At 48.1% G+C, this 18661-nt stretch overlaps 1 protein-coding gene across 5 annotated transcripts in view; it reads left to right on the forward strand.

The window, feature by feature from the left end:
- NSMF (NMDA receptor synaptonuclear signaling and neuronal migration factor) overlaps positions 1-18661 on the forward strand; it is a 41816-nt gene that overhangs the window by 16540 nt on the left and 6615 nt on the right. For 2 of the 5 annotated variants that reach the window (XM_048966103.1, XM_048966105.1), the window contains 8 exons: positions 444-923; positions 4720-4795; positions 11523-11575; positions 13616-13705; positions 15379-15500; positions 16330-16413; positions 17421-17454; positions 18022-18092. In XM_048966103.1, coding sequence (XP_048822060.1) covers positions 444-923; positions 4720-4795; positions 11523-11575; positions 13616-13705; positions 15379-15500; positions 16330-16413; positions 17421-17454; positions 18022-18092 — 1010 coding nt within the window. Of the gene's footprint in view, positions 1-443; positions 924-4719; positions 4796-6807; positions 6814-7354; positions 7424-11522; positions 11576-13615; positions 13706-15378; positions 15501-16329; positions 16414-17420; positions 17455-18021; positions 18093-18661 lie in introns of all 5 variants that reach the window. The other 3 variants (XM_048966106.1, XM_048966108.1, XM_048966104.1) reach the window with 3 other exon arrangements.

Below are 18661 nucleotides of genomic sequence, written 5' to 3' on the forward strand. Positions count from 1 at the left end.
CTCACCCAGTCCAACTGTCAATGCAGCGTTTGTGACTTCTTACAGAAGTTGGTGCTGCTTCTTGTCCTGCAAGTCCTTCCCAGCTCAGCAGCCCTTGAGTAGGAAGCCCACTGAAGCAGTCACTGCAGAGCTGCACAGGGGCTCTCATGAGCTTTTTCAGACTGTGCACCAAGAGCTGCATTTTCTTCTAGCCTCATTTTTTGCTGCTGGACACTATGAGTTTAAACACTGGATATGTGTGAGGAGTATCTCTTGTTTCAGCACCAGTTCTGGAGGTCTGGGCACACATCTGGGTGCTGGATACCAGTTTTGAGCTCCTATTGTAGGAGGTTCTTTCGGAGGCAAGTCTGCTGTATCTCTACAGCAGTAACAAAGAGCCTCCTGAATGTTTCGGTGCCTGAGGTGCTTTGGTTTTAAGCAGTAAAGTGTGCAATTTGTTTCAGATCACCTGTTAGCAGACTCCTACATCGGGCAGGAGGACTCCCCCGAGATGCAGCAGGCAGCACAGAACAAGCGCAGGCTCTCCGTCATCTCCGATGGCAAGTTTGAGAGGAGCTTCTCTGAGGAGCAGGCAGAGAAGATGCCAAGTGAGGGACCGAAGCCACGAGTCTACACCATCTCCGGCGAGAGGCCGATGCTGTCAGACCACGAGAACGAAAGTATGGAGCTGGTGGTGATGAAAGGGGCTGCCCAAGAGGAATGCCACCACGGCCACCCTGTGCACGGTGCTGGTGGCTCTCACGGTGTCAGCAGGCATTGCAAGGGCTGGCCTGGCAGCCGGCAGGGATCCAAGGAGTGCCCAAACTGCACCCGGCTGGCTGCTCCTTCTCATCATTCCTTTGACCTAGAGCCGCATCAATCTGGTGAGACTGGATGGCACAGAAAAAGGCTGGAGAGGATGTATAGTGTCGATCGAGTGTCTGGTAAGTAAGGGCAAGTGCTGGGTGCTGGAAGGGCACAAAGGGACTCATCAGCATGGGTGAAGGGTAGCACCTGTCCGTTTCCAGCATGGAGGTGTCGTTGCCATGTACTTTGAGTCGGCCCTGTAGTGCTTCACCTTGCACTGGTGTCCACATAAAGGGAATCCCAAAGCAGGGCTGTTACAGTAAGAGGAGCTCATTTACAGTAAGAGGTCAGCTCATCCAAACCTATTTCTCTGAGTGGTTTTCATGATGGCTTGCTTCATCTTAGGGGATCTATGTGGGTTCTCTTTCTGTTGAAGAAAGAGCAGGAGAGGAGGGGCTGTGTCAAAGCACCTACATTTTTGCTCATCCAGGAGGCCATTCAGCATAGGACTCTCCTTTGCCTCACTTGGGGATTGAGGCAGGTGAAATCCTTCTTGAATGTGCCAGGGTGCTCAAGGAGAGCCTCAGCTCAGGTTGAGTGCTCCATAGTCTGTTGCATCTCCAGAATGCTGCTCTGTGTGGCTGGCAGTAGTCTAGCAGGGTCCTGCACATAGTGCCACCTCATAGTCATGCCATAAATATCAGCAAATAACACAACACTGGACATCCTCCCACACTCACTATCCATTTGCTGAGTGCTTTCAGGGAATTTGGCTCATCATGTTTTAATTGCATAAAAAATATCCTGATTATGTTTAAAAACTTAACCATTAATTAAATATTTCTCCCAATCTGTGTGCTCTAAATTATGACCTAAAACAGTCCATCTTTGTCTGTCAGCTCTGTATGTGGCTGGCAAAGAGTCTGGCCTAATTTGTTTAATTCTTTTTATTGTATTTTCTTTTGGAAAGACTCATCAAGGCTTTTAGTGATGAGTGTCCAGCCAGGAAATGTCAAGGTTTTCCCCTTGAAAAGAAATCTGGTAGAGTGCAAGGTCTGTGCAGATCACACTGTGTCTCTTTCCTAGGCTCATGGTGATATTTACTGCAGATAAAATTGCAGGAAATTTGGGTTCTGGACCATATTTTCATGCTTGGAGCTTGCAATTACGTGACTAAAGAAGGGAAAAAAAAAAAGATTTATCAAATGTGCAGAGCACCTACAGTCCAGTTCTGTGCATCATTTTAATCACTGTTCCCTGTGATTTTTGGGCTTCAGCTTAGATGCTGCATGTACAATTTAGACTTTCTTATTTTTATTGCTTAAGTGAGAAAAAGAGTTTTCCTGTATGTACTGCTCTACAGTCACGTGCATTTTGCTGGTAGGAAGATGGCTCTGCATGTGATGACACAGCCAGGAATCTTGATTGGAAACAGACTGGAAACAGCATCAGTCTGAGCTGTTCAGAACAGAGATGACAACTCAGGGAGTTTGTTCTTGTTGAGATGAGGGTACTATGGGGAATGAGCTGCAGCCTCATAGCGTGTTCTGAATGAAGAAGGTGAATATTTCATGTTCTAACATCGATGGGTTTATGTTGAACGATTTCCTGAACACACTTTCCTTTCCAGCACTGTATTCTTTGCTGCGGAACTGAAGCAGGTTGCTTGATGCAGAACCAAAGGAAGGCTTCTGGTTGTTCATGGAGGAGTTCAAACTGCAAGAGCTGAAGCTGAACTTTTCTATTTGCTGGAAAAAAACACCACGATCTAGGCAAATACTGTGCCATGTTTCTGAGTCTCAGGCTCAGAATATGTGCTTCCAACCAGGCAATTTTCATTAGGGTTGGTTGTTAATGTGAAAGGGAGATTGCCTTTCTAAACGTAAGCGTGTATCAGAGACCCAAATGGGAATAAAGTGGATGGTGCTGAACCTGCAGATGCCTTTATGAGTATTTCTCTTTGTTCATGCAGGCACAGCCACCCTGGGCTTGCTGCACCTTCTGAGTGCTCGCACGAGTGGCAGCTCTGTGCCTGAGACCAAGTCTCCCCATAGCACTGCACCACGGGCTGCAGGTTTTCGCAGCTCGGTGTCATTTGCTCTGTCTATCCACACGTTGTTACTCAGGAAAAACAAATGACAGCTGAGTGGCACGAGCACAGCAAGTTGCAGGAAGTATTTCCCGGAATGTCCTTCATGCATGGCAAAGAAAGCAGAAAGCAAAGAAAGCAGAGCAGAGATGAACGGAGCTGAGAGACTAACTTCCCCAGAAATTCATTTGACAATGCTGCTTTCTCTGTTTGGATTTATGTGAGATGTTGCTGCTGCAAACCAACACTCGAGGCACTTGGGCCAGATTGGCTTAATTTAATATGGAACTCGATGCTGAGTTTATGATGCCTAGCACCATTCCTCAGAAGCTCTGCTTCAAATCAAAGCTGGTGACTTAAGAGCTGTGACATGTAATAAGAGACCATCAGTCCTTTGGGATGAGGAGTTCCTGAGAATTCTGTGCAGAACTGTTGGCTAAACCAGAATTTAGACAACTTCACCTCCACCACCTCAGTGGGTTCGAGACTTCGAGCAAATAAATCATTTATGTTCTGAGCCATTTTACACTGCTTATCTATGTTTGTTTGGAGGAAAGCAGGCAGAGGAATTTCATCAGAAGTATTTAGCATACTTGAATGCTGATTTAATTTGAAACATTTATTTCCTTAGGGTGCCTTTATACAATCCTTGACTTAAACTGTCTGCTGAGGGGCATTCTGTGTAACTTCTAAGGAGTCCCACTTCAAAGAAAGCCTTCCCACTTGCATCTAGCTTTTTTTTTTCCACCATATGTAATTGCAGCTGCTTTTTGTAGATTTGATTGGATTTTGGCCATTGGTAGTGCACAAAATACTCTTGATAATGCCAGAATGCTAACGACTGAGTGCTGTGGTTCATAATGATCTTAAAGCTGGAGGGTGTGCATCTGGACACATGATTAGCAACACGTGGCAAGGTGTTAAGGAAGGAAGCCTCAAATTCAGAGTGAAGCAAGATGAAGAGCCAGGTAGCCCCAAAGCCTGGGGATCCCGTCCTGTGGGATCTCACATGTCTGGTGGCAGTGGTTTTTAATATACCTCCAATTTCCTCCTGAGCAAATTCACCCTGAGAGTTCTCAATAGGAGCTGCTTCTTGGCCAAGTTCCTCCTTCCGTGTCACCACGATCCCACAAACAGAACTGGTGACTTGTTTTGCTGCCTGCTTTTTGTCTTGGTGGCCATTACATGAAGATGATGTGATGTGCTAATATGGCAGGATTGGGAAATAATCTGCAGTTGGTCCAAGCAGGTCAGTCTGCAGACATAGGAGACCAAATAAATGTGGTTGTCGTCAGATTGCACGGTCCATGTGCTGCTTGACTTCCAAACCCAGACAAACTCATCAGCCCAGGTCACCAGGAGCAGTTGTATGAGGTGTGTGTGGGAAAGCATCAGTGGGAGAACAAGAAAGTGTATTTCTGCCTTCAGCTCTGAATAGAGCAAGATGAGTGCTGTATCAGAAACAGCTGGATGAATGGGACATTTCAAGCTAACGGTGCTAAGGAAGAGGCAGAGACTGGAAAATGCTTTGAATGAAAAATGTTTTTTTCCCCCAATTATTTTTTTTTCTCTTGTTCAAATGTCTCTTATGTAATTCCTGGATTTGTGCTTGTCTTTGTGCTTAGGAGAGAGCTTTCATTCTTCATTAGCAGTGTGACAGACAGGCTTAGTACAAATTTACAAAACACTTGGTGGTAGCATGCATATAAAGTGAGAGGATGAGACTGTCTTATTTAATACAGGGCAGGGTGCTGAAGAAAAGTGCTGAGTGAGAGCTGGAAGTCTTGCTGTATGGATTGTGCCTCTGCCTGCTGGATTCTCAGCTTTTGCTCCCTCTCTTCTAGATGATGTCCCCATACGAACCTGGTTCCCAAAAGAGAACCTCTTCAGTTTTCAAACTGCTACTACAACTATGCAAGCGTAAGTGAAACCACTGCCTTAACTTTGGTTGTGTATCTCCAAGTCTGTGGCCCACTCCAAACTATATCTGAGAGCACAGAGCAAATTGAATTGTGTATTTGACACTGCAGCTTGGGGGAGAGGGCACTTTGTGTCTTGTCCGTTATTTTTTGCACTCATTATTTCTCTTTCCTACTATTCCCTCTTGTATAAGTTCTTGGGCTATGCAATTTTCCTCTGCTTCCTTATTTTCTCTGTGATGCTGTCCCTGACTGCCTCTGCAGAGCATGGGTGCTGTGGGAACGCCAGCTGAAACCCTCCTCCACTGCCTCTGCTCCAGCCACTGCTCTGGGGGAATATTAATCCAGGCCTGCCCCCCATGCATTGCTCCAGAGAAGTGTGTCTCTGTACTATGAGATGTAGCCCTACAGCTTAATGTGTTTTTCCGGTAGAGGGCATCAGTAAATATCTGCAAAGCATGAGAGGATCCGGTTTAGGGGTAGTTTCTCCCTTTACACTGCATGCAGGATTTGGTGCTGCTGGTTGAGAAGCAGCTTTTCTCAAAGGACTTAAGAGAGAAAATGAAGCCTCATTTCAAGATTGTACCCATCTTGTCAGGGTATGACATCTTCCTGGTTCAGGTATTTCCTCCCTGGCTGAAAAGGGAAGGCAGGCAGTGTGGAAGATGAGTTGATGTTCTGCTTTCTAAAGTCTTTCTCCAGCCTTACCACCTTCTTGTCCTTCTTCCTGTATCCATGTCACCCTCCTCTCTGCTGCTCCCTTTATTTCTGCTTGTTTAACCTGGTCTCCATTTTGTGATCTGTTTCTCTGCCACTTCTTTCCCTCAGACATTGCCCTCCCCAGGTGCCCAAAAGAAGCTGCTGGTTGATCTTGGGATAACCCAGACTGAATCAGATCTGCATTGATAAGGTGGAGAAGGCAGTGCTGGGGTGAGGGGTAGCTGCTGAAATACAGAAGGAATCTCTCTCCCCTAGAAGAAAGAGCTTGTCTTTATGCTCTTTCACTCCTCACATACCCCAGCACAGCTGGAAGCACAGCCCATCCTGGGGAACAGGACGGGGGGCATTTACACGGTGCCAGTCTGCAGCTCCTCGTGCTGCTTCTCTTACATAGCACCTCCATATCTCTCTGCCTCCTCTCTGAAGCTGCAAGTATGGTGGCACCTTCAGCAGGTTAATGCTCATTGGCACTGGACTGACAGAGCCTGTGAGCAATCTGAGGGCAATTGGCTGGATTTTTGCTTTGCTCTTTATGAACACTGGTGTTTTAGAGTTCTGATCTGGCAAGCCAGACCATGCACAAACCCAGCACATTTCGTTTGCTGGTGGGCACAGCCCTTGTTACCTGCAGTCACCTTTGCTGTGCATGTGGTTTGTGGCAGGATGCTGAGCTTGGAGCTAATGGAGACCAAAGTCAGGCAGGTGTGGAGAATGATGCCCTAAGGAAACCCGTGAGGAGCACAGCTCCCTTGTTTTAAGGTAGCTGCTAAGATAACATCTCTAGGAAGTCTGAGCTGCTGGAATTCACACAGAAACATCTCCAAGAGTTCAGGGCACCTCCTTGAGCTGGCTGGGAGGTTCCCAAGCCCCTGGCTTCTGCTGTGAAGTTTTCAGCCCTGGACTTGCTTCCTTCTCAGGGTGGGCAATGCGGGCTGATTTCACAAGTCACGGGTGCTCAGGGGACAGGAGCTCCCTGCTCCATAACCCCCCATGCTGAGCTGCTGCTGTATTCTGACAAGCAGCATTCTGTTGTCAGTTTTACACCTGCGTGTTCTTTGGGTCTGCATGGAGACCCAACAAATTAATTTGCACCATGTGATGATACTGCCTTGGAGGTTTTAGCTCAGTCAAGCTGGAGTTTGATCACTGAGAATTAACTTAAAAAGTGATTTCCTTCCACCTAACAAGAAATATTTGTCCCTTCTGAAGTGAGGATCCCCTCGGGATGCCGCGCAGGGCTGAGCATTAATGAATTCTTCTTTCTTTTTTCTTTGCATCTTCTGGAATCTCTAGCATCTCGTAAGTATAATCTTCTATTTTTCATTTCTTTGTCTGTTGATGTATGGAATAAACTGTCCTCTCCTCTCCTGTCCAGCATATTCATTCATGCTTTCCCTGTGCTACGACTGTTGGTCAGCTGAGAAGAGGTTAGAGGCTACGCCTGCTGTGCCCGTATGGATCACACTGCAGCCAATCTCACCTTCAGGACGGAAGCTAGCAAGCTTTTGTCCCTCTTGAAACTGGTGCACGGAGGCTTTGTGTCTGCAGTTTCCTAGGTCCATTCCTCCACAGCAGGGATGACAGCTGTCAGCCCCTATTCTTTGGGTAGTTCTGTGGCCACTGCTATGCTTTCTTTAGGAGCCATCTACTCTAGTGAGGACCTTTGGTTTGGTGACTGTTGGCCAGCCCTTGACTCTCACACAGTCCTGCAAGGCCCAGCTGTCTCCCTCAGGCAGCCTAGTCTCTTTCTGTTGTCTGGTGAGAGCTTTCCTGTCTGCGTCTTGTGTCCTCTCCAGTTCAAAGCTGTGGAGTTGGTTAATGGCTTAAAATGGTTTCCCAGGGCATTCAGGGGCTACGCAGAAAGGAAGAGACGGAAACGAGAGAATGATTCTGCAGCTGTTATACAGAGGTAGGGCCCTTCTCTCCCGCAGCCGTGACCGTGCCTGGTGTTGCATGGGCCCCCACAGTGTCATTAGTGACTCTTGATGATGTTGAACGTGGTTGTCCCTGTCTGTGTTGCTGTTGGTAGGGACACCAGCAGTGCCTGTGATGGAAATATGGAAGTGAATGATGCTGCTGGTCTGGGGATAGCTCATCCTTCTTAAAGGAATGCTGTCAAGTTTATTTTTAAGCTTCTCGGTATAACTTGGGGAAGCATGTTAATTTTCAGGCTGAAAATTAAGAATGCAATTCCCCCAGCCCTTTCCTAAATATCTGGAATTTGTTTGAGGTTAGCTGAATATCTGAACAGTCACTTCATGTGTTATTGTTACACCTACTTAGGTACATCGAAATGTGAGGCATGAGGAAAATAAATGTATCTATTGTCCAGAAGCCTGTTTTACTTTTGTTTGTTGGTTATTTCTTGTTGTTGTTTTAAAGGACAGAAAGGAGAGAAAGGAGGATTGGTTCCTCATCCTGTTATTACCCTGGTTTGCAGGGCGCATCACTTGGTCACTGTGGTAATCAGAACAACTCTGTTGTTTGAAGTGTGGCCAAGACTTGTGTGTTTTGGCAGCTTGTGAGGAAGGATAACACAGCATTTGTGTCATTGGCTAAAAACTGCCTTGATTACTTCAGCACTGTTCAAAACAAAGTGGGAGAAAAACATCAGATTTTCACAATGGGGAAATTGCCAGGAAGATGTTTTCTTTATCAGTAGGTGTTTGTTCTTTGGTGTTTTTTTCCACCAGTTGTGAGGACAAATGCAAATCAAAACTGAAGACGTGGTAAATAAACAGACAGTGTATCTTTAAAAGGAAAGAGATTTCTCATAATTCGTTAGACAGAGACGAGCCTCTGTCGGATGGTGACTTGCTGACACAGCTTGCAGGTGCAGGAGGGGAGCTGTGCACCTCGGTGATGCTGAGCACTTGGCACTGCGGGTGTCACACCGGCCTCGTGGGACAGACTGCTCTGAGGAACCCAGGAAGGATTGTACAGCAGAGCTGTCTGCATTGCCCTGTGGCAGGGAGGAGGTGGGACTGCGGTGCTGATGAAGGTGATGTGGTTTTTTGGCTGGGCCGTGGCAGCAGACCCCGGTGTGTAAGGATTGCCTGGCAGGTAGCGCTGAGGAGTGAGGAGGATCCCAGCACTGGTATCCCAGTTTCAGGTGCTTGCTGCACAGCCCTTTGCAGCCTTGGGTGTTTTGGAAGGTCAGTGGTTATTGCAGAACCTGCAGTGCACAGCCTGGTGTGCTGTGAGCTGAGTTTGTATGGCACTGCTACCTGCTGGCATGAAGGTGCTGCCTTGAGGGAGGGCAGCACCCGGTGGTCTGATGAACCAGTGGCTGATCCCAGCTGGGGAGGAGTTCTGCAGAGCTCTGATGTACTGCAGTGATCCCAACTGTCATTCACCTCTGAGATAACAAAGATGCTGCTCTTCAGAGAAGAGATGGAGCACTGCAGGGGGTGCTGCAGGATAGGGAGTAATAAAGAGATTTTATCACTGTAACTTCAGGGCTGCATTCTGGATTTTGATGAAGAGATCTTAGTAGTGAATATGTAACACTGGGCTTTCAAGGTGCAATTTTAGGAGCCAGGCAAGAGGACTGGGCAGGTTTATGGCTGCTCACAGGGCAAACTGCTGCTCCCCCAGTGTCCCTGAATGGTGGTGAAAGCCCATGCTTTCATGCTAACATGTCAGCACAGAGGGGCCTGCGTCCAGGTGGCTGCAGGATGCCCACACTGAGGTAGTCCCAGACACGGGATCTCTTTTCCAAAGTGCTTTGTCTAGAATAGAGCTGAGGGGAGAAAAACGTTCTTTGTCCCATTCTGTAAATGCTTAATGCAGAGGGTAGCCCTGAATTTTCCTTGCAGCCACTCACAGCTGTTTTTAGAGGATGTATCCAGGGAGCTGCCTTCAGCCCTCACTAATGGGAGAGGACCAGCTGGGAGCAGCACTGTTTTGTGGCAGACTGGTCCCCAGCTCCAGAAGAAGCTCCTCTCTGGAGGGGAGAACTGAGCATTTAACCAGAAAATGGATTTCAAAATGCCAAAAGCCCTGAAGCCTGTAAAGGCGGCCTTGGCAATTAATTCAGTGCTTGGTGCCTGGCGTAAGCTTAGTTTGGCAGTGGCCCATAAAGAGTTCATTCTGGTGATTTACCACATTTAAGACCTGTTGGTTTAAGGAACGTCTCTGGTCCCCTTAGAACATAGCTGATTTGAATCTAACATGCTGTAAAGCACCCTGGTGATCAGTTACTGTGCACTGCTGAAGGCTTTGCATACAGAGCAGCTCAGGTCTTCCTTCTTGAGTTGCTGTTTGGATTCTGATGGCTGCATGGGATCTGAAGCCAAAGAAGGGACAGTGCAGACCATGGCATGGACTCTTCCTCTCCCAAGAGCTGCACCTGTGTTGATCTTTCTAAACCAGAGTAGATGTGTCTGCCTTGCTCTGAATGCCTCAATGTCAGTGCTGAATGTGCCTTCCAGTCCAGCCAGTTTGTTCAAGTGTCTGCATGGCTGTACCATGTCCTTACTCATTCTACTAACTGGTGTGTGCTGCAGACAACTTGTCATTTCATCTCTTTCACCAACAACGGTCTCTGTTGTGTGATGTCTGTGGTGTACATTGGAGGGGCAGAGGGGATCCAGGACCCCCTGCTCCATACAGGCTGCAGGTACGTGGGTCACTGCTATCCCCTCAGGGCTGCAGTGCAGGCTGAAGTCACCTCACCTGAGCAGGGTTCAAGGAGGAGTGGAGCCTTTCCTTGCTAGTCCACTTGCTGCTCATCCCCTGTGTCTTTTCTGCTGTCCAGTTTGGTTTCTGTCCTGTTCAGTTACTGTCTAGGTGAGTGATGAGAAACCAAGGGAGACAGGTCCCTTGCTCTAAGGAGGCTGAGTCCCTTTGCCTCATAGAATCACTCAGGTTGGAAAAGACCTTAAAGATCATCGAGTCCAACCACGACCTAACCATACTGCCCTATCAACCCTCTGCTAAATCATGTCCCTGAGCACCACATCCAAATGGTTTTCAAACACATTCAGGGATGGGGACTCAGCCACCTCCCTGGGCAGCCCATTCCAGTGCTTAACAACCCTTTCAGTAAAGAAGTATTTCCTAATATCCAACCTAAACCTACCCTGGCACAGCTTGAGGCCATTTCCCTTCGTCCTGTCACCAGTGAGAAGAGACCAACCCCGCTCTCTCTGTAAGCACCTTTCAGATATTGGAAGACAGCAATCAGGTCTCCCCTCAGCCTCCTCTTCCCCAGACTGAACATGTTCTCAGGAGTTGCCAGTTTGGTCTGCTTTATGCAGACTGTGAGGTGCTGCTGTGTCCCTGAGGCTTGCCTTGGGTGGGCTTTCCTCTGGAACTGAGAACTCTGCAGCCCTACTGAAGTCTGCCTGTGGTGCTGGGCAGGAAAGCACATAGTTAGACAGGGAGCCACAGAGAGCTGGCTGGTGAGGGCAGTCAGCCTTGCCGAGCAGTGCTTCCAAGAAGGAAGAAGCTGAAGAAATATTTCCCAGCATTTCGCTCTGGAGAGCAGTATGGGCTGCGTGGCTGCTAATGGTGCTGCTGGGATTTTAGCAGCTGCTCTGAATGTGTTTGGGAATGAGCACAGCCACGAGCTGTGTGTGCATGCTGCAAAGCCCAGGGCACCTCACTTTCCTGCTGGTGCATGTGTGGAAGAAAAGAGAGGGGGGAGAAGCTCCTGCTGCTAACCAGGAAAAGAAGGAGTGTTGCTAGTATGGGCTGCAGCTGCTGCAGAACGGGTGCCTTATGTACAGGAGAGTGGGGAAAAAGCCCACAGCAGCCCATGAGAATGGGACAGCCAGATAGAACCTCACTTGCTCTGTAACACTGGTCCAAGAGGGTTCAGAAACAACCGTGTGCTTGACAGACATAACCCTGAGCAGAGGCTGGGTACCTGCTCTCAGTGTTTGAATGCCTTGAAGGAAACGAACTGTCTGTCTTCCCATTTTTTCCCTTTCCAGCTTTTTCAGTCCTCCTGAGCCCAGCTTCATATTGCCTTTCTCAGAGCTTTTGTTTGAACTTTCTTACAGGAATTTTCGGAAGCACCTCCGCATGGTGGGGAGCCGAAGGGTTAAAGCACAAAGTAAGTGAGAACCTGTATGATGTGGCTGTGAGGAGTTGGGGTTTGTGCTGGTGGTTTACAGGGAGCCCAAGTTGTGCACAGATACCAATAGAAAGGAGTTAGCACTGGGCTGGAGGAAGGATTTGACCTGCTGATGCCATTTTACCTTATGAAGAGAAGGCCAGGTTGTTGCAAGTCTCCAAGACACATGGATATCTGCACGCAGCCTTTAAGCTGTTTCCAAAGAAGCTCTGCATAGGCCATGAGAAATTTGCATCCTCTCTGAGGTGTGGAAGAGCTGCAGCATCCTTGTCCCACGTCTGCATGGTATTTGGTGATCAATGGTGTAGCAGCGAGGAGAACCAGAGCTGAAAGTCGAGCAGAGTGAGCTGCCTGGCTTCTCGCTGAAGGTGTGGACCTGCTGTGGTTCCCTGGAGGCAGTTGGTGCTTTGTGTGCCGTGTGGACCGGTGGCTTTCTCTTTTCTCCTCTCCTGTCCCACCACCACATCTTCCCCACAGCAGGGCCTGGGGAGAGATGCCCAGTGGGATCTGAGAGGAAAGTCGTGCAGAGAAAGAACAGCAGGAAAGAGATGGGAGCAAGGGGGTAAATAAAGGGAGCGTTATGCCTTACTTGGCAAGGAATCACCTCTTCGGCCTGGGAAACAGCAGTTCTCTTTCCATGAGGAAGGCAGTGCTTCTCCATAACTTGGCTGGAACAGCTCTCATAGCTGTGGAATGGGCCGAGAGTGGTGTAGCCAGCACCTGAGAGCTGAGAATTGTTCCAGAGAGGAAACAGCTTGTTCTTGCCACCGCCTGGCCAGATGTCGTGTACAGACTGCCCACAGCAAAAGTGTTGCTGGGTTGAATTTGAGTTGAATTTCCTCTCCATTCTGATATGCTGTGGGAAGTAGACAGCAAACAGCATTGCCTTTTAAAGTGTCTTTATTGGCATCTGAGTTAGCACTGCCTGAAATGAAAAGGGCTCACCTTCACCTAGAGCTGTCTGTAAGTGCAGGCATGCCTCTCTGCCTTGGTAACTCTCGGGTCATGTTTTCAAAGCTTTCTCCACGTGCTCAATAGCTACATGTGTTGTTTTAAGTGAAAGCTGAGGATGGAAATCACCTGAAGAACTTTCCATGTGACTTGTTTCCCTGGACCTTTGCACTTGGACACTGCAGCAGAGGACAGGCTCTATCTCAGCTCTTGTAATGCAGATCTGCCCTGATTTCCTGTGTTGCTGATGTGAGATGCTGTCACTGCTGTTACTGCAGTGAGCTTGATCTGTCTGCTACTAGAAATAAGCACGAGTGGCCCTAAGTGGCTGTTAATCTAGATGTAATGGCTCTCCCAGGGAATTGCCAAGTTAGACATTATGGTTGGTGATTCTCAGAAATCTGCCTGCAGGGCAATCAGCTGGGCTGAGCTCCCTGGGTTCCGCTTGGGAAATGCCAGTACAAATGGCCCTTGAAGAAATAAAAATATACATATATCTATTAAAAAAAAAAGGGGGAGGTGAAAAATGCTCATACCACAGCAGGTGAAGCATTTCTTCTGCTGCCAGAAAATTTGGAAAGCATGAGCTTTCTAAAGGCCCCTTCTCTGATGGAACAGAACAAGAAGAGAACCTCCCAACATGGGAGAAGGCAGAAATGACTGGACAGCTGCCGCCTTCTAGTCACAAGTGTCATTAGCTGTTGTGTGTGCACTTTCTTGTGAAGGCTTTTGAGTCAGAGCATTTACAGTGGGATATTGGCATCGCCCTGATGAAACTGAGGTTTGAGCAGTGCACATTTAAGGAGTGACCATCGAGCGTTCTCTTTTTTCTGTGTTACGTATCCTGCGATGGCTCGGGTCAGAAAGTGGGCACTTCTGCTGCTGCTGTCTGGAAGACAGACCCTCGTTTGCTATGTGGAGAGGACTCACGGTTGGCAAGTGGAAGAACAAGCACAGGGGAGATCATGATGTGTAGCTTTGGTGGAAATCTACTGGATGTTTTGTTTTGCTGGCAGCAACCGAGGTGGCTTTGGAGTCTGTTAATGTCGTGCTTTGGTTTTATCCTAGCATTTGCCGAACGGCGTGAGAGGAGCTTCAGCAGGTCCTGGAGTGACCCGACTCCCATCAAAGCTGATTCCTTCCATGACTCTCGAGAAAGTGAGTTCTGAGTCCTTTGAGCTTCCTCCTGTGGCCAAACCCTCCAGCTGAGGTGTTGACTGGAGTCCCACTGGAGTAACTTCTCTGTTCCCTTTTGTCCCATTTGTTATCCTTTTAGTTTCATGAGATCTGAGCAGATAATACTCTGGGTATATGCACCTGGTCATCTGTGTGTACCTATACTTACAGGTAGAGCACAAGCACATCTATCCTCATGTTTTTGTGCAGCAGCCAAAGGACACGCAGTGGTACAGCTTTCTTATGGCTCTCTGTTCCCACCATCCCTTGTTTGCTTGGGGGCAACACCCTACTTGGAAGCACGCCAGTCCAAAGTTGCATTCGCCACAGAGGGGCAAACCTTCACAGTCTCCTGTGCAAGAGCCCCTTCTGAGCTCTTCTGTAGCCTAGAATAATTTGGGGCACAGCTGCAGTGCTCCATGAAGCATAACTTTGATTTCCTGTCTGTGCAGGCTGCACAGATGATAGCTTGGGGCAATCTGATCTTTGGGCTGCCAGGAATTCCTCTGGAAATCCTCAGTAATGCTACAGTGTTCCGCCTGTGGGGACCCAGGTGCTGCTGTGATAATTTACAGAAGGAAATGCCAGCATCTTCCCAATTTGTTTATTTTTTTTGTAAAGAGAATGGCCGATTCACCCAATATTATTTGAAATCCTGCAGGGAAGGGTCTTAATGGTTATGAGTTTGCCCATGCTGACATGGGTTGTATTCATTACATAAACTTCACTACTGAAATCAACTGACCTTTCAGGTAAGCATGAGGTCCAGCCCTCCTGGTTGGAGATCACACCGTGCCAGGTTGCAGGGGCAGAGGTACGAAAGGCCAGGTTCAAAACATGACCCGATGGTTCCTTTGCAGTCTGATTCTTCCCTGCTCCCTCAGCTAACTCAGAAGCGAATGGAAAAGACATGGTTCAGACAGATGTGTCTGGTGCTCCAGCACTGTCCAACGACACTTGGACATCCCAAAAGGCACAAGTGGAGGCACCTCTGTTCTCTTTCCTCACTCCCTGGCTTAAGGGAACCAGCTTTATTTTTAACATTTAACGGTCAATTATATTCCTTCCAGATAGTTTTTTCCCCAGGAGGCATTGAAGGCCAACAGGTAAGGTGAATTCGGAGAGCACATTCAAGTCTACTGTGGAAATACTGCTGTGTTTGCTACGGCCGTCCTCGCGCTCTAGGATTCTCTGCCAGGATCAATTTGACTAAGAGGGCAGAGTTTCTGTATAAGCACTGAGAAAACATAGTTGGACCAGTAATTATTACAAGGAGACCAGTTTTGGAGTCTTTGGAGACTTTTGCTCATCAGCTTGGCAATGTTAAATTGTAGAGAGTCTGTCTGCATTCCATCTCCTTCCCCACTTCTGAAATGACAGGGTGACTGTTGTGATTAGCATCTGAAAGCTTACACTTGTGAGACTGGTGAAATGTTATGTGATGTGTGGTTCAGACTCTGTGTGTGCACTCGTCGTTTGTCAAGAGAGTTTGTTTAGAGACGCCAGCCCCGACGTGTGGTGTCTGTCACTGTGTTGGAAGGAAGGAGGGCACAAGGCTCACGGCTTGTGGTGCTTCTTGCGAGGTAGCTGCCAGACAGGGCTGAGTGGACAAGGCAAGCTGTTCTGCCCTTGTGATGCACGTTGTGTTCTGACAGGCCATGACCTTCAGGATTCCTGTGGCACTTTGGATGGTGACTTTGACTTGAACTGGGAAGCAGAAAAGGAGCTTGAAGCCATGGCGTGTGATGGAGAAGACTTTATTCCACCAAAAATAATGGTGAGCGTTTCCAAGCCAAGCAACCTTTAGCTGTTTGGGCCCCGACTTCTGACAGCTGCTAAGTTTAGGATCTGCAGGGTGAACGAGAGGACTGTCCATCCCTGGACATCACAGAATCACTCTCACCTTGAAAAGCAGTGCCTGAAATCACAGCACAGCCAAATCAACTGCATCTCCATTGCAGTTTGGCTTGTGCTAACGACAGGCCTACCCAGTTAGGCTCTTAACGAGCTGGCTGAACACTTCATCCAGAGCTGCCAAGCAGCCTGCATCTGCCTGACATCCTATGGCTGTGTGTGCCTGTGTCATCTTATCCCTTGGCCACTGCTGTGCTCAGCCCTGGCTGGTCCTGGCTCAGGCATGCAGCCATCCCACCTCTGGCCCACTGAGCACATGAATTTGAACAGTCCTCTCCAGCCAGAAGCATAAAACCTCACACAGGGAAGGCTGTACAGCAGTGATCTTTACTGGGCTACAGCCAGTCTTGCTGGGGTCTGCAAGCAGCTGCATCCCCTGTGCCCACCTATCTCCCCTTTACAGGCTGTCATCTCAGATTCAGTCTTTACTACTGGACAAGCTGTGCACTCAGTTGGTGAGGGCTGGGGGAACTGTGATGCTTGGGAGTACTCCACAGGCCTGAGGATGCTCTGAAGTGGACTAAAGGCTTGGAGGACCTTCTGCAGCAATGCAGATAGTCTGGATTATCTTCTGGTTTGGATAACATGTAGGAGGTGCAACTGAACAAGGCACTGTTAGCATAGCCTTTGTGCTTCTGAACTCTCTATTGGCCTCTCCTCATCCTGTTGCAATTCTCTTTTTTTCTTTACAGCTCATTTCTTCCAAGGTGCCCAAAGCTGAATACGTCCCAACAATTATCCGCAGGGACGATCCCTCCATCATCCCCATTCTCTATGTGAGTATATTGCTTCTGCTCTGCCCAGGAGGGTGGAACCTGGCTCCACACAGATTTATTTTCTTTGTTTCTAGTACAGTGATTCTGAAACACGACCGTGACTTGAAAAAGCTGAAAGGAAAGGGCTGGGTGTGTGCTGGACCCAGGTTTGGGATTTGGCACAGCTTTTGAGGAGACTCAGGTCTAAGTGGAAGAACAAGGTGGCATGAAAGCTGCACATGTGGGAGATCAGACTGTGTAGGCACAGCCAGGCAGTGGGGGAAGGTGAGCAAGGGAAGCCAAGACCAACCTGAACGAAACTTCACATTGCCGTGCTCAAGACTTGTGTTTCTGCTTATCCTTAGGCAATGTAAGACCTCGGACAGTGGTGCTTCCCTGTCAGCCATGAATTTAAGCTTGATTTTGCCTGAGCAATGTCTAAAGCACCAGCAGGGAGTCATGGTCTCTTTTTCTTAATCATTTCACATTCATTTAATGTGAAAGGGAAGGGTTAGACTGACAACCCAGAAAATTCAGTCTCTGTGCAGCAGACAGTGCTGTCAGGGTTTTAGCTCTGCTGTCTCCCTTCCACTGAGAGCTGTGCAGCTGTACTGGTGACCCTGCTGTGCCAGAGGCAGATGGGTTAGGAGTGTTGGCCATTTGTTAGCCAACTTGGATGTGTACAGTACCATCAGTTGGATACACAACATGGGCCAAGAGGCAAATACTCACTGATGACACCGACAGTGTCTGATGGTGTATGCTTTGGGCTGGTCTGTGGGTTTCATCTCCAAGTCTTTAGATGAGGTTGGCCTCCAATGGACTATTTGGTCTTCAGCTTCTTTGCTGAGGTGTGTCGTAGGGTGATTATTCCTGCGATGCAACTAGAAGCCCCAGTGGGTTAAATCATGCTTAAGGGTATGTTTGTCTGGGAGTGTAACTGTGTGATACTGAAGACCTGAGTAATGTCATGGAAGCTGGTGTAGTGGCAGCAAACCTTGCTACATCTGCCTCTTTTTGCCTTCCAGGACCACGAACACGCCACCTTTGAAGACATCCTAGGTATGCTGGGTGTTATTTCTTTATCTTAAGTCCTGCCTGCTGCGAACGTATCTGATCAGTATGTTAAGTCACTTTGCCCTGCACCTCAGCCACCATGTACAAAGGTGTTTTTATCACCCTAATGACACCTGATGCTCAGTGTGGTGCTGTTGGATTTGCTGCCATAATAAAACTTCACTTCTGTAGGCAGTTTTCTGTGCTAAGCTCACAGATCATGAAGGAGAAGCTTGAAGCACAGGGCAGCAAAGATGCTGCTGTGAGGTACCCTTTTAGGTGAGCAGGGGCTCAGGACAGCTGGGTCTGGTACAGCACTGTACTCAGTAGAGAGCAGTAGCTGGTGCTGCTCTGCACCTTGCCTGCCTTGTGATGGGCTGTGGTTTCTCATTTTCCACAGCATTAAAGGTGAGGATTTGCTCTGACATTATTGAAAATGCATGCTGAACTCTACTTGAGTTGCTTGGCCTTCAAGACTGAACTCTACTGAGAAGAAAAAAACAATTTTGCAAGGTTCATTTTTCACTTCCTCCATGGCTCATCTTTCCCAAAATGTTTTGTTTTGTTTTCCAGAGGAAATAGAGAAGAAGCTTAACATTTATCGGAAAGGCTGCAAAATCTGGAAAATGCTGATATTTTGCCAGGTAATGAAAGTTGTTAAGAGGGGGAGTGGTTTGTCACAAATTTCTCTTTTTCTATAGGGAAAAGTACATGGAGGAACCAATATTCCAGTGTTAGGTTCTGTTACAGTAAATGCATACAGCTTTCACTTCTCCTTTACCCAGACAGCAAGCCATCACAAGTTGCTGTGACAGCAGCAGATGACATTTAGTGTAGCCAGCTCCAGAGCTGGGTTGCTTTTCAGCTGCTTTCAAGGAAACCTAAGCAAACTTGCATTAGCGAAGCCCCCAGGAAGAGGTTTTTGGAGAAAGGAAGGAGTATGTCTGATATGATAGCTGCAAGTTTTTGTACAGCTTCACTGTGATGCTGACAAGTGAAGGATGTCACAGATCCGACCAGCAGATGGCACAGCCTGGAGTCCCAGAGGAGGGAGAGGGGTGAAGGTGCAGGCAGAGGAAGCAGTGCTGGGGCAGACGGGGCGCTGCTGTATCTGGGGCTCGGTGGGGATTTCCTTCCTGAGTCTCTTCTCCTGAGAGTTCAGCGCTGTGCTGCCCCAGCAGCTGTGCAGGGAACCTTGAAAGAAGTGAGGAAG

The sequence above is a fragment of the Lagopus muta genome, chromosome 19 (assembly GCF_023343835.1).
Source record: "Lagopus muta isolate bLagMut1 chromosome 19, bLagMut1 primary, whole genome shotgun sequence".
NCBI lineage: Eukaryota > Metazoa > Chordata > Aves > Galliformes > Phasianidae > Lagopus > Lagopus muta.